General features: G+C 44.0%; 1 protein-coding gene across 1 annotated transcript in view; it reads right to left on the reverse strand.

Moving 5' to 3' along the window:
- The window catches only part of LOC118367199 (striated muscle preferentially expressed protein kinase), a 125,051-nt gene that overhangs the window by 57,576 nt on the left and 51,611 nt on the right, over positions 1-15,864 (reverse strand). Inside the window, exons 7-12 of the mRNA XM_035750351.2 lie at positions 14,381-14,547; positions 13,945-14,033; positions 4,317-4,492; positions 2,125-2,385; positions 1,607-1,765; positions 933-1,122 (exon numbers count right to left, since the gene is read on the reverse strand). Of these exons, the coding sequence (XP_035606244.1) occupies positions 933-1,122; positions 1,607-1,765; positions 2,125-2,385; positions 4,317-4,492; positions 13,945-14,033; positions 14,381-14,547 (1,042 nt within the window). The remainder of the gene's footprint in view (positions 1-932; positions 1,123-1,606; positions 1,766-2,124; positions 2,386-4,316; positions 4,493-13,944; positions 14,034-14,380; positions 14,548-15,864) is intronic.

Raw genomic sequence — 15,864 nt, forward strand, 5'->3', positions numbered from 1 at the left:
TACATTAAGTACATTGTAAATACATGTATATCCCTTGTAATTAGAGAGTTTGTTGTTAAATATTGCTTAATTGTAAATACAATGTAACCTAAAGGGTTAAACTTAATGTTCCCCTGTCTGTTAATTTCTCCTGGTTAGCCTATTGTCTGCAAAGGTTGTTACATTGTAACCACATAGTAATTATAGAGGTTACATCCTACTGGGTTTCACTTTACATTAAGTTGCTTGATCCTGAGTAGCTACATGAGAGTTACAAGTATATCCTATGTAAGTACATTGTTACATTACACTTGATTCGGTACGGGCCTTTGAGCCAAAACGAAGAATACCGTCGTGTTTGCGACCGTCTCATCTTTCCATAGAGGGTTCGGACGCTACAGACAATTTTGTCTCATGATCTGACAAACACCGCTCACACTCTGTCACCTTTGACCACAGATTTGGAAGTGCGGCATAAGCAGATGCGGTGGATTTAGATGTAGCCCGTGAACAAAAAAATATCTCTACCTTAAACGGACAGATTTTTATGGGGAATTTTGTATTATGGTAATTCGATTTCGTGGGGGCTCGGCCATCGACCTTAGAGGATTAATAGCATCAGTAGTTACAACTGTGGAGTAACCAACAACTGAATGTGTAATTACACATTCCTTCTTCCAATTGTGTAATAACTGATTCCTCAACAACCCTATTACCATGTAATTACATAGTAAAAACCTATGTAACTACTATATTGTTAACGCAGTCATTACTGTGTTAGTTACATAGTAATAGGGACAACTTAATGTAAAGTGTTAGTGCATTTTAAAACTTTGATACACTACAAGTTTGCATTTCCTGCACTGCAGGACAATTCTTAGCAACAAAAGAGTGATCAAATTAAGATCCTAAATCTGTATGGTGAGGACTGTAGGTGGTAAGTGTGTTCCTACATTTGAGATGAGATAGCAGGTCTGGGCTCCTGGACATAGAGCTCAGCGGAGCTCTCGGCGTCGCCATGTGGATTGCGAGCGATGACCGTGTAAAAGCCCTCGTCCTCATTGGTGACATGAGAGATGATGAGGGAGTGACGACCTCCCTCTTGTAAGATGCGCACATCATCGCTCTCTACCAGTGTATGGTCTGAGGAGAGAAGAGGACATACAGACATCGTCTCCATCGTGATTTAATTTGCAAAACCTTCAAATTGTACACGCTGCAAACAAGTATAACATTAGTAATGTAACAATGTGCACCTGCACTGTCAATGTAGATGTAAATATACAGGTTCATACATGATTACATTGACCCTGAACAACCGTGTAAACTACTGTATGCTCTTGAATAGCAATAAGAGCTAATTTGGTGGTAAACTAGCATGGTCCCAAATCTGTGTTGTGCTGTATATTTATATCTCCATTGACAGTGCAGGTACACATTGTTACATAGTAATTATTACTGTTATACTTGTTTGCAGTGTGCACAATTATATGGTTTTGCCAATAAAATCACTATGGAGACAATGGCTGTTTGTCCTCCTATGGTTATTGTCATGTTTGGCAACATAGCACAAACAGATCTGGGACCAGGCTAGGGGAACATAATGAACATAGTGAACATCTCCTACCGAAATGTCCCCAGCTGACTCTGGGAGGTGGTGTTCCGCTGACCTTGCAGTCAAAGCGGGCGTTACGGCCCTCGATCACCTCTAAGACGTCCAGTTTACGGGTGAATAGGGGCTCGATGGAAGGAATGACTTTGAGTTGGCCACTCGAGGTCAGTTCCTCTAAAACGAAAGTAAAGACCAAAGTAAAGCAACGAACTTGAAAATGAAGTTGAAAAGGAAAAGAAAGCAAGAAAATGTACAATACCAGTTTATTAATTTAATGGTCATTCAACTTATTTCAAGAGTAACAATTTGATTCTGGGAAGTTGATGACTTGTTCCTAACTACACATTTATTCATCTATATAGTGTGTATGTATATTATCTAATGATATACCAAGATTAAAAGTGTGTTTAAAAAAGAGGAAACGTTTGGTTATTCTACCAACATGAATGAAAATGAAGAGCATGACTCTTCATGCAAGACCCTAGAGATGAAGAGAACAAGTGAAGTGGGTGACAGTGCAGTTAAGAGTTCACCTTTGGCCGAGGTCAGTTTGCACGTATACATGCCACTGTCATCCTCATGCACTGAGTTGAGGAGCAGCCTGCACCTCTTCCCATCAAAATGCATTTTGCAGTTGAGCAGAGCCGGCTGGATCAGCTTCCCATCTGCTAGCCAATCGACGTCCGTGTCCAGTGGTCCAATTACGTGGCACTCAAACATGACTGTCTCGCCAGCATCCGCCGTAATGTCCTTCACTGGACGGATGATGGCGAGGCCTGGCTCCACCGGGGGCACTATGGGATGCACAGGACAGGAGTTAATATTCTGTCAACCCTGTTTCATGTTCGTCATCTGTCAGTGTGCAGAGTTATATTTACCAAAGTATTTAAAATATCACCTGCGTTTTCAAAGCAGGGGAACAATACTTCATGCATTTTAGTCTTATACGGCATGATAGTCAATGATCTATATAACATTATGAATGACCTGAGTTTATAGCTTATATTAACAAGCTGCACAAGAACTCACCACTGTAATGGTCCATGTACAAAGGGGCTCAGTGACTCGTGTTTGCATCTCAATGTGAAAAAAACTGTTTGCATGTTCTTCACAAAGAGGGCAACAGATGCTACTGAACCAGAAGTCTATGTGTCAGGGGAGAAGCTCCGGGTGGTATCTGATTTTAAGTACCGTGGCATCATAATTCCAACCTCTCTTTTAAAAAGCATGTGAAAATGGTAATTCAGATAACCAAATTCAACCTAGCTAATTTCCGATTTATACGAAATTGTTTGACTACAGAGGTAGCAAAACTGTACTTCAAATCTATGATACTCCCCCACTTCACATATTGCTTGACTAGTTGGGCCCAAGCTTGCTGTACAACATTAAAACCTATTCAGTCTGTCTACAAACAGGCTCTCAAAGTGCTTGATAGGAAGCCCAATAGCCATCATCACTGTTACATCCTCAGAAAGCATGAGCTCCTGAGTTGGGAAAATCTTGTGCAATACACCGACGCATGTCTTGTATTCAAGATCCTAAGTGGCCTGGCTCCCCCTCCACTCAATATTTTTGTTAAACAGAAAACTCAAACATATGGCAGCAGATCCAGAAGGTCTGCCATGAGAGGTGACTGTATAGTTCCCTTAAGGAAAAGCACCTTTAGTAAATCCGCATTCTCTGTGAGAGCTTCCCATGTCTGGAATACACTGCCTTCAGACACACATTTTTATTTATTTTACTAGGCAAGTTATTTAAGAACAAATTCTTATTTTCAATAATCACTGTCACTGTTCAAATAAACCTACTATTAAAATTATAGACTGATCATCATCATCAAATACTTTTTTCCCTCACTGTATCTCCCTCACTAACTTCAAGCATCAGCTGTCAGAGCAGCTCACAGATCATTGCACCTGTACATAGCCCATCTGTAAATAGCCCATCCAACTACCTCATCCCCATATTGTTATAATTTTTTTTTTGCTCCTTTGCACCGTCTTCTGCAAACCAATCGCTTGAGTGTTATTTGCTAAATTGTAATTACTTCGCAACTACGGCCTATTTATTGCCTACCTCCCTAATCTTACCTCATTTGCACACACTGTATATATATTATTTCCTATTGTGTTATTGACTCTACATTTGTTTATGCCATGTGTAACTCTGTGTTGTTGTCATTGTCGCACTGCTTTGCTTTATCTTGCCCAGGTCGCAGTTGTAAATGAGAACTTGTTCTCAACTGGCCTACCTGGTTATATAAAGGTGAAATAAATAAATAAAAAACACATCCAATTGACTGAAATGATGTCAATTAGCCTAAACAGAAGCTTCTAAAGCTATGACATCATTTTCTGGAATCTTCCAAGCTGTTTAAAGGCACAGTCAATTTAGTGTATGTAGACTTCTGACCCACTGGAATTGTGATACAGTGAATTATAAAGGAAATAATCTGTCTGTAAAAACTGTTGGAACAATTACTTGTGTCATGCATAAAGTAGATGTCCTAACAAACTTGCCAAAACTATAGTTTGATAACAAGAAACTTGTGGAGTGGTTGAAAAACAAGTTTTAATGACTCCAACCTAAGTGTATGTAAACTTCCTACTTCAACTGTACATACAGTAGCTCACACAAATTGTTATCCAATTGTATGTATTATTCAATTGGCTTACAGCAAAGAGAGGAATTGGAAATAGAAAAAAACAACCAATTACTGTACCTTTCACTTCCAGTTTGCATTCACATTGCTTTGTTCCATACTCGTTGATGATCTTGCAGGTGTACACTCCTGTGTCCAACTTCTGGGGTGAGTTGATGGTCATTTCAAAAGTGCCGTCCTCAGTCTCACGCACAGTGTGGCGCAAGTCTGTTTTTATCGTCATCCTGTCCCTCAGCCTGAACCAAGGGAGAGTTCTATATTTAGAAATGTTTCCAGATGTTTCCAGATGTATTACAATGTACTGTGAACTACAGTATATTGGTTTCATAAAGATAACAGAAACCTAGCAACCATTGTCTTGCCAATGTGAACCATGACAATTGTGGAGCATGCACAAAACACTAATGACAAGATATGTGTGACTAGTGTTTTTCAATATTAACAATATCCCGTATATGTTACGGCAGGCTTAAAGTGGAATTGACAGCGTTTTAACTACTTTGCACATATGAAACAAAAAGACAATCATAATATCAGTCAAAAATATCAAATTCACAGTTTATGCTTAAAAAAACAACTTGATAAGAGGTTTTGAAAATAGCTTCTATTTGACTCAAAATTCCACGACGTACAGTAAGGCATTGTTGATAGAATACATGTTCAATGCAAGATTATCATAATTCAGCAATAATAATATCATTTACATTTCTTGGTAGTCCAAAAAAATATTGCTATCAAGTTGTAAATCACAGCTGGCTAGTAGATTGTTTGCTGCCGCCACCCATTCGGGATGCACTGTTTCAGTTACAATGACTAAATATTTCGAAAAAAATTACTGTAAGACTAAGAATGTCAATACAATCAAACTACCAAGGGCAATGATCACAAGTCAGTCATTACGTGGCTTATGGGCTAGTGCATGTGTCTAACACAAGGCTTAAAGGCTGAATAGGAAACACAAGCACGCAGCAGAGGGAAAGTGTATAGACACATGCCACATTCTGTTACACGGAGTGAAACAGGGGAACCCAAGAACAGACTCAGAAGAAGAAACTGTGATAAAGTAACCAAGGTATTTATTGGAACACAGGGGGAAGATGGAGTCCAGGTCAGGGGAAGCTCAGGTGGGTTGCTGGAGATCAGGTGCTGAGGCTGAGGCTGGAGTGAGAGGGGTTGAGACAGGGTAAGCAGGTCCGGGGAGAATCCAAGGGAGTAGTAGAGTGGGATCCAGGACAGAGTAACAGGATGACAAGACGTGGAACAGGAGACAAAGACCAGAGTCAGAGCAGGCAGAACTGTAGAGGATAGGAAAATAGCATCAGGCAGGGAAACAGAAGGATTGGGAGGCACCCAGCGTATCCCTCCCAGTCCACCAGGTACTGCCAGCTGCGACCCCGACGGCGCACATCCAAAAGCCGCCAGACGGTATGAGTCGAGGGGCTGGAGGAGCTGCTGCAAGAGGAGACAGGGGACTGGAGCAGACAGGCTTAATCAGGGACACATGGAAGGTGGGGTGGATCATAAGTGAGCCTGAGAGTTTCAGGTGCACTGCAGAGGGGTTAATGACACGGTCGATTTCAAAGGGACCAATGAAGCGGGGGGAAAGTTTCTTCGATGCTACCTTTAATGGCAGGTCCTTCGATGAGAGCCATACCTTTTGACCCTGGGTATAGACTGGAGCTGAGGCCCAGCGACGGTTTGCTTGGGACTGGGTCCCCAGCCCTTCCTCCGGGTACAGTGACAACAGCGCAGATGGTCCTGGATAGAGGGAACTGCAAACTCAACCTCTTGGGTGGGGAAAAAGGGAGGGTTGGTAACCCAGAGCACACTCGAACGGTGACATACCTGACGAGGCGGTGGTGAGAGTGTTGTGGGCATATTCAACCCAGGGTAGCTGAGCGCTCCAGGAGGAAGGGTTGGCAGAGGTCACGCAGCGTAGGGCAGTCTCCATCTCTTGGTTGGCCCGTTCGGTCTGGCCGTTGGTCTGGGGGTGATATCCATAAGAAAGACTCACATTGATACCAAGAGCTGAACAGAAGGATCTCCATACCTGGGAGGTAAACTGGGGTACTCTGTCGGAAACAATGTCAGTGGGGATGCATGTAGACGAAATACATGGGAAACTAACAGGTCCGCAGTGTCTGTGGAGGACGGTAGCTTGGAGAGGGGAATGAAGTGAGCCGTTTTGGAAAACCTGTCAATAACAGTGAGGATAACAGAGTTACCGTTAGATGGTGGAAGGCCAGTGACGAAGTCCAGAGCTATGTGTTACCAGGGATGACTGGGTAAAGGAAGAGGGTGGAGCATACTGGAAGTGGGTTTAGTGGAGGTTTTGTTCCGGGCACAAACCGTATAGGCTGAGACACACTCTCAGACATCTCTCTCCATGGTGGGACACCAAAAGCGCTGATGCAGGAAGGCGACGGTCCGGTTCATACCAGGGTGACAGGTGAGGTGGGTAGAATGGCACCACTGAAGAACATCAGAGCGAACATAATCTGGAACAAATAGAGCATTACTAGGATCGTTACCAGGGTCAGCCTGGATCTGCTGAGCCTGGAGGATAAGGGACTCGATCTCCCAGGTGACGACGGCAACGATGCAGGTGGATGGCACAATGGCTTCTGGCTTGGTACCCGTGTTGTCGGTGGTGAACTGGCGAGTTCCTGGTTACCGATGTTTAAGGTTCCTCTCTGCAGGTGAGAGCTTACGGGAAAAGAATGCACATGGGTGGACATTCTGATCAGAGGGGGAACGTTGAGACAGAACAGCACCTACCCCGGTGTCAGTGGCGTCCACCTCCAAGATGAACTGGAGTTCTGGGTCAGGCTGAGTAAGGACCGGAGCGGAGGTGAAGTGATGCTTGAGTGCCAGGAAAGCTGCCTGCCTCAGGCATCCAGTTGAACGGACTGGAGGTGAGAGTGGTGAGAGGTGTTGCTTGACGGCTGTAGCTACGGATGAAACATCTGTAAAAATGTGCAAACCCAGGAAACGCTGTAGCTGCTTTAGGTTGGAGGGCGCAGGCCACTCTGTCACTGCCATGACCTTGGCGGTGTCCATAAGTAACTGTCCCTGTGCAATAATATAACCCAGGAAAGACACTGTGGCAGCATGGAACTCCCATTTTTCAGCTTTAACAAAAAGCTCGTTCCACTCGTCCCCCTCTCTTATGAGGACAAGGTGGTAGGCATTCCAGAGTTCGAGTTTGGTAAACACTGTGGCACCATGGAGGGGGCAAAAGCAGAGCTGATGAGTGGCAAGGGGTACTTCTTAACAGTGATATTATTCAGCCCACGGAAGTCCATGCATGGCCTCAGTGACCCATCCTTCTTCTTCACAAAGAAAAACCCAGTACCCACCGGAGAATCCTGGATGTAACTCTCCATAGCCTCTTGCTTGGGACGAGAGAGGTTAAACAACCGGCTACTGGGGAGAGGAGCTCCAAGCTGGAGGTCAATGGCGCAGTCGTACGGCCGATGAGGCGGTAGCAACAGGGCGTGGTGCTTGCTAAACACAAGAGCTAGATTGTGATACCCGGGAGGAACTGATGACGGGTCCGGAGGTTCTGGAATGAACTGAGGCACAGACAAGGCAGGGGAAAAGGCAGAATGTAAACAATTATAGCGACAAAATTAATCCCAACTTGTTACCTTTCCGGTGGTCCAGTCAATCTGTGAGTTGTGTAGCTTTAACCATGGATGGTCAAGAACTAGGGGAGAGTAAGGACAGTCAATTATGTGGAAACTGATATTTTCCTGGTGATTTCCAGAAAGACGCAGGATGATAGGGACGGTTCTCTCACAGACACGTGTGAGGAGCTTTCCATTGAGAGCGTTGGCATCAAGAAGTGAATCGAGTGGAACAGTGTCCAGGCCCAACTTGGTAACGACACCTCGGTCCTGGAAGCTCTCGTCGGCACCCGAATCGATGAGAACAGACAAGAGGAAAAGCCGGCTCCGCCACACAAGGTTGCCTTCAAGCAGGGGTCTGGGGGAAGATGGGCAGGCAATTTGGCTCAACAGTATATCCCCACTACTGCTGATCCCCCTCTTTTGCTGGACATAGGGAACAAGTGGAGACAAAGTGACCAACCTGGCCACAGTATAGGCAGTGCCTAGTGCAGATTTGTCTTTGCCTCTCCCACGGAGAGAGACGGGCCGCGCCGAGCTGCATGGGTTCAGGATCTGGACGAGCCTGGGGATGGGATGCAGTCGGAGAAGGAGAGCAAGGCAATGAAGCAGATGTTATGGGACATGCAACCTTATCTACCAAATCAAATCAAATCAAAATCAAATTGATTTATATAGCCCTTCGTACATCAGCTGATATCTCAAAGTGCTGTACAGAAACCCAGCCTAAAACCCCAAACAGCAAGCAATGCAGGTGTAGAAGCACGTGGTGTAGAAGAAGGAGTAGAAGCTCCCTCCAATGCTCACGGAGACAGTAGTCGATGCGGATAGCGAGAGAGATGAGTTCATCAAGTCTATCAGGCTCATCCCTGGACACCAACTCACCCTTGAGGGTCTCAGTGACCGTGTTCCAGAATGCTCCCTGAAGGTCTCCTCATTCCAGCCTCTCTCAAGGGCGAGGGTGCGAACCTTACATGCCATCTCAGCAACACTATGGGGGCCTTGACGGAGGTACAGCTGTCGTTTAGCGGCATCCTTACCGCAGACCGGGTGGTCAAAGACTTTCTTCATCTCCTCCGTGAATCTGGAGTAGGAGATGTGGACTGTCTCTCCCACACCGCTGTGGCCCAGGAAGAGAAATATTGGCCTCTTCGCTAGCATAAGAGTAGGGCTGTTGCTCAAATACTAGTGAACATTGTACTAAAAGGCACTGCAAGCTCCGAGGTTGCGCTCGGGAGTCTGAACAAATGGCTCTCGGGGCAGAGAAGACAAACTTGGGACGGGTTTGAGCTCTGGGCAAAAGGTTCAACCCTGTAGGTCAGACAGACTCCGGTGAAAACTCCTTGATGTGCTCCAGAAGGGCTTTCAGGGCTTGGTTATGTTGCTCAAGCAGGGTGCCTTGGCCAACGAGAGTTTGGTGGAGAGTCGGAGAGTCTGCTGGGTTCTTGGCCAGATTGTACTTTTGCGCGGAGTGGAACAGGGGAACCCAAGAGCAGACGAGGACGAGGAAACTGGGATGAAATAACCAAGGTATTTATTGGAACACAGGGGAAGATGGAGTGCAGGTCAGGGGAAGCTCGGGAGGGTTGCTGGAGATCAGGTGAGGAGGCTGAGGCTGGAGTGAGAGGGTTTGAGACAGGGTAAGCAGGTCCGGGGCGGATTCCAAGGGAGTAGTAGAGTGGGGGATCTAGGACAATGTAACACGGCGATGAGACGTGGGACAGGGACCAGAGTCAGAGCGGGCAGAACTGTAGCGGATAGGAAAACAGGCACAGCAGGGTAACAGGATCTGAATAGCAACAAAAGCTAGAAGCGTATACTGACTGAGCAGAGATTGCAATCTGCCAGTGTGGAAGTGGAAGGACTGAGTATTTGTAGAGGTCTTGATTATGGAACGGGTTGCAGCTAGTGTGGATCTGCTCTGACTCCAGCACACCTGTCTCCATCCACACAATCACACACACACACACACAGAGAGAGAGAGAGGGAGAGTGAGATAGCACAGGGGAAGTGGCGGCAGGTCAAGGAGACACTGGATGGGCACTAGAGGGCGTGGCAGGAGCAGATGTGACACAGGTCCTAGCTAGGATACTAAAATGTTGCTGTCAGGCTTTGGTTTTTAAAGCTTGACAATGAATAACAAAAAAACAAAACCTGCAACAAAACACAATGCAAAAAATAAACATGTAGGCAACATTTGAGCATGTCCTAGGTATACTATTCAACTACAATTTATTTTGAGTGCACCATACAGAAATGCATCTATGCAGTGCAAAAAAATGAAAAACATGTTTTAAGTTTAAATGGAGTTATTTAATACTTTTTGATTATGGTTGCAGCATATTATGCACATCTGCAAACATAGCAGCAAAGGCTGGACAAATATTATTTATCTATTTTGTTTATCGTTGTGCACAAGAACACCAAGGTAACCTGCCTAAATTACTACCAACTCATTGCAATCACGTCTGCAGTCATGAAGAGCTTTGAACAACAGGATTATCCCAAAAATCCTAGACCCACTCCAATTTGCATTCCAACCCAACAGATCCACAGATGACGCAATCTCTATTTCACTCCACACTGCCCTTTCCCACCTGGACAAAAGGAACACCTATGTGAGAATACTATTCACTGACTACAGCTCAGGGTTCAACACCATAGTGTCCTCAAAGCTCATTACTAATATAAGGACCCTGGGACTAAACTAGAGGTCGACCGATTAATCGGAATGGCCGATTAATTAGGGCAGATTTCAAGTTTTCATGACAATCAGAAATCAGTATTTTTGGGCACCAATATTTTTTATATTTTTTGATAGCTTTATTTAACTAGGCAAGTCCTAGGAACGGTATGTTAACTGCCTTGTTCAGGGGCAGAACGACAGATTTCCACCTTATCAGCTCGGGGGATCCAATATTGCAACCTTACAGTTAACTAGTCCAATGCTCTAACCACCTGCCTCTCATTGCACTCCATGAGGAGCCTGCTTGTTACGCGAATGCAGTAGAAGCCAAAGTACGTTGCTAGCTAGCATTAAATGTATCTTATAAAAAACAATCAATCAATCATAATCACTAGTTATAACTACACATGGTTGATGATATTACTCATTTATCTAGCGTGTCCTGCGTTGCATATAATCGATGCAACGCTGGGGGATGTTTTAACAAAAGCGCATTTGCGAAAAAAGCACAATCGTTGGACGACTGTACCTAACCATAAACACCAATGCCTTTCTTAAAATCAATACACAGAAGTATATATTTTTAAACCTGCATATTTAGCTAAAAGAAATCCAGGTTAGCAGACAATAGTAACCAGGTGAAATTGTCTCATTTCTCTTGTGTTCATTGCACGCAGAGTCACGGTATATGCAACAGTTTGGGTAGCCTCATTGCGAACTAATTTGCCAGAATTTTCCGTAATTCCTTAGCATTGAAGGTTGTGCAATGTAACAGCAATATTTAGACTTAGGGATGCCACCCGTTAGATAAAACACCGAACGGTTCTGTATTTCACTGAAATAATTTTGTTTTCGAAATGATAGTTTCCGCATTCGACCATATTAATGACCAAAGGCTCATATTTGTTATTTGTGTTATTATGTTAAAATGAAGTCTATGATTTGATAGAGCAGTCTGACTGAGCGATGGTAGGCAGCAGCATGCTCGTAAGCATTCATTCAAACAGCACTTTTGTGCGTTTTGCCAGCAGCTCTTCACAAGCACAGCGCTGTTTATGACTTCAAGCCTATCAGCCTAATGGCTAGTGTAACCAATGTGAAATGGCTAGCTAGTTAGCTGGGTGTGCGCTAATAGCGTTTCAAACGTCACTCGCTCTGAGACTTGGAGTAGTTATTCCCCTTGCTCCGCGGCTTTTGTGGAGCGATGGGTAACGCTGCTTCGAGTGTGGCTGTTGTCGATGTGTTCCTGGTTCGAGCCCAGGTAGGGGCGAAGAGAGGGACGGAAGCTATACTGTTACACTGGCAATACTATAGTGCCTATAAGAACATCCAATAGTCAAATGTACACGAAATAGAAATGGTAGAGAGAGATTGCCCTGTCGGTCGACCTCTAGACTAAACACCTACCTTTGTAACTGGATTCTGGAATTCCTGGCGGGCAGCGCGCAGGTGGTAAGGGTAGGTAACAACTTGCCCCTCAGGGTTTGTGCTCAGTCCCCTCCTGTACTCCCTGTTCACCCATGACTGCATGGCCAAGCACGACTCCAACACCATCATTAAATTTGCAGACGACACAACAGTGGTAGGCCTGATCACCGACAACAACGAGACAGCCTATAGGGAGGAAGTCAGAGACCTGGCAGTGTGGTGTCAGGATAACAGCCTCTCCCTCAACGTGATCAAGAAAACGGAGATGATCGTGGACTACATGAAAAGGAGGGGCGAGCACGCCCCCATTCTCATCGACGGGGCTGTAGCGGAGCAGGTTGAGAGCTTCAAGTTCCTTGGTGTCCACATCACCAACAAACTGTTATGGTCCAAACACATCAAGACAGTCATGAAAAAGGGCACGACAACGCCTATTCCCCCTCAGGAGACGGAAAATATTTGGCATGGGTCCTCAGATTCATGACCCGCCAAACCACTCTTCTTAACACCCACCCGCACCAATGTGTCGGAGGAAACTTTGTTCAATTGACGACCAAATTCAGCCTGCAGACGCACTGGCCCCCACTAGGAGTTGTTAAAACGCAATGACAAGTAAAGTAAAGTAAAGCCCCCCCGGCCAAACCCTCCCCTAACCTAACCCGAACAACGCTGGGCCAATTGTGCCCTGCCCTATTGGTCTCCCGGTCACAGCCAGTTGTGACACAGCCTGGGATCGAACCTGGGTCTGTAGTGATGTCTCAACACAGTGCCTTAGACCGCTGCTCCACTCTGTAGGCCCAGTGCTATATTTATTCATAATAAAACAATGGCCAATTTGGGTCACAGAGTTGCACATTAAAAAACAAAGCAAATAGGCCAAGTCTGGTCCGCAAGTTTTTAACATTTTTATATGGCCCGTGCACTGATTGAGTTTGACACCCCTGAGCTAGCGTATCCATGTATGTAACTAGCTCTTTATTTATCAAGCTAAAAAGATGCCATCTAACATTAGCTAGCTAGCTTGCTATGCTGAACTTGAATGACTGTTATACACAGTTAGCCTATCTCTTAGTTGTCAATCAAATGTATTTGGCATCGAGCAAAAGGGTGGGCAGGCAGGCAAGTTCCCATTCAGTTGTCAAAACGTGGGTTGGTATTTGCATGCATTGGCAGGCAAGCTGCAGAACAACGAGCAGGCTACTATTCCCAATTGTTTATCAGTGCAATTCTGACAGCCACCTAGCTGAAAAAGTTTGAAATGGATTCTCTAATGTTCCCTTGTTATATTTTAGCTGATCTCGCTCTGGCTAGCATTTGTTTTTGATATTGTTGTTGTTAATGTGCATAGGTAACTGAAGGAGAGAGAGCAAACCTTTTCATGGTTGTTTGTGAAGTTTCCAAATGTAAGAGGACTGCAGTGGCATTTACATACAGTACATACAGAAATCCATTTTGGTGCATTTTGTGGCTTTTGACGAATGCGTTCTAATGATCTAAAGTCACGTTGTTGCTACTGCAACAGGGTGACTTTCCAGCCAAATTCAAAGTGAATGATGGCAGGCCCGTGTGGAAAATGGCTTATTTGCATATAGGCGTACTGTGGCTCTGATTGGCTATGGCTATGGCACCGGTCTGCGTGGACTCCTGTCCTGGACAGATGTTTTTATTCAGTTTTATTTACTGCAGTGTCTATTAATTTTGCAAACGTACGGCCGCTTTCCCACTCTATAATGCTATAGAATTTTCACAAATGCCTTACTATATATATATTCCCAAATTCTATGAATTTATGCTTCTCAGAAAATCTATATTTTTAAAGTGTTATATTCTTCCTGGGGGTGTATATGAACAGATTTGAATACGATTTAATCTGGCTAAAATGCTGTCAGTTCCACATTAAACAAAGAAGAATGAGTTGAGGATTTGATGGAGTCAGGAAACCTACCAATAAAGCATGGGTTTGGGCTGCCCACTTATTCGGACAGACATGGTGACCTGTTGACCTTCAATGACCTCTTGATCATTCATAGTTACCTGTTAAAAAGGATGATGAGCCAGTTTGAAATTGGAATGGAGAACACAGACTAATTTCCATGCTGTAACTTTTAAAATGTAAACTACACTAAATGGAACATCCAATGCATGCTGGTTGAGGTGAATCACCATACACAGTGCCTTCAGATTTAGTTAGAAGCAACTTATAGGTTCAATCAATTTCCAGTGTATTGCAATACCAATAAAAAAAAATTTGAACAAAATATAGTTGCAAAATATCAAACTGATCCCTTGCCCCAAGTTTACCACATCAAGGTCCTACAGTATAATGGAAAGTCAACGAAAGCCAGGTGATAGGCACCAGAGAAGCAGCGTTATAGTCTCACCTGGAAGGCAGGAGGCTCCTTGAATCGAGTGTCAATTATCTTCCTGGGCTCTGGGCTTCCAAAGTCCATGCCTTCCTCCAGTGGGCTGAGGTACTCTTCATCAGATGTGATAGGGCTGCTGATGTCCCTAGGAACACAAATGGTCCCCTGCAGCTCCTGCATAGGCTCTGTCAAATACACATTATAATCAGATAAAGAATAAAATAGGAAATATACTTGACTTTCCATGTTGTGATCACAGTATCTGGAGAACCCACCTCCGAAGGTGAACAAGGCTTTACTTTTATTGTGTCAGTTAAATGTCATTAGGAAATGTGGAATCCAGTCCAACAAACAGATATAATCAACCATGAATAGTAAACATAGAAAGGTTTTGCTCTCTCAATTTAATGTTCTAGTGTTCTAGTGCCCTCGCCAATTCGTCAATATGTTGAAGAGGATGGGACTTAAGCTGCATCCCTGTCTCACCCCACGGCCCTGTGGGAAGAAGTGTGTGTTTTTGTTGCCAATTTGAACCATACACGTGTTGTTTGTGTACATGGATTTTTCCCCAACAGCACTTTCCATCAATTTGTATAGCAGGACCTCATGCCAAATGGAGTCAATGGCTTTTTTTAAATCAACAAAGCATGAGAAAACATTGCCTTTGTTTTGGTTTGTTTGTTTGTCAATTAGGGTGTGCAGGGTGAAAAAGTGGTCTGTCATACGATCATTTTGTAAAAAGCAAATTTGACATTTACTCAGTACATTGTTTTCACAATGTATGAGTCTGCTGTTAATCATAATTCTGAGGATTTTCCAAGGTTGCTGTTGATGCATATCCCACGTTAGTTATTGGGGTCAAATTTATCTCCACTTTTGTGGATTGGGGTGATCAGTCCTTGGTTCCAAATATTGGGGAAGATGTCAGAGCTAAGGATGATGTTAATCTAGGGTATGTGAGACAGTAGGTAGCGTCCCACCTCTTCAACAGACAGTGAAACTGCAGGGCGCCAAATTCAAAACAACAGAAATACCATAATTAAAATTCCTCAAACATACATGTATTTTACACCATGTTAAAGATACACTTGTTGTAAAACAAGCCACAGTGTCCGATTTCAAAAAGGCTTTACGACGACGACGAAAGGAAACCAAACGATTATGTTAGGTGGGTGCCTATTCACAGAATAACACAGCCATTTTTCCAGCCAAAGAGAGGATTCACAAAAAGCAGAAATATAGATAAAAATAATCACTAACCTTTGATGATCTTCATCAGATGACACTCATAGGACTTCATGTTACACAATACATGTATGTTTTGTTATGTTCGGTTCATATTTATATCCAAAAATCTGAGTTTACATTGGTGCCTTACATTCAGAAGTTCCAAAACATCCTTAGATTTTGCAGAGAGCCACATCAATTTACAGGAATACTCATAATAAACATTGCTAAAAGATACAACTGTTATGCATGGAATTTTAGGCGCACTTCTCCTT

The sequence above is a fragment of the Oncorhynchus keta genome, chromosome 34 (genome assembly GCF_023373465.1).
Source record: "Oncorhynchus keta strain PuntledgeMale-10-30-2019 chromosome 34, Oket_V2, whole genome shotgun sequence".
Lineage (NCBI taxonomy): Eukaryota > Metazoa > Chordata > Actinopteri > Salmoniformes > Salmonidae > Oncorhynchus > Oncorhynchus keta.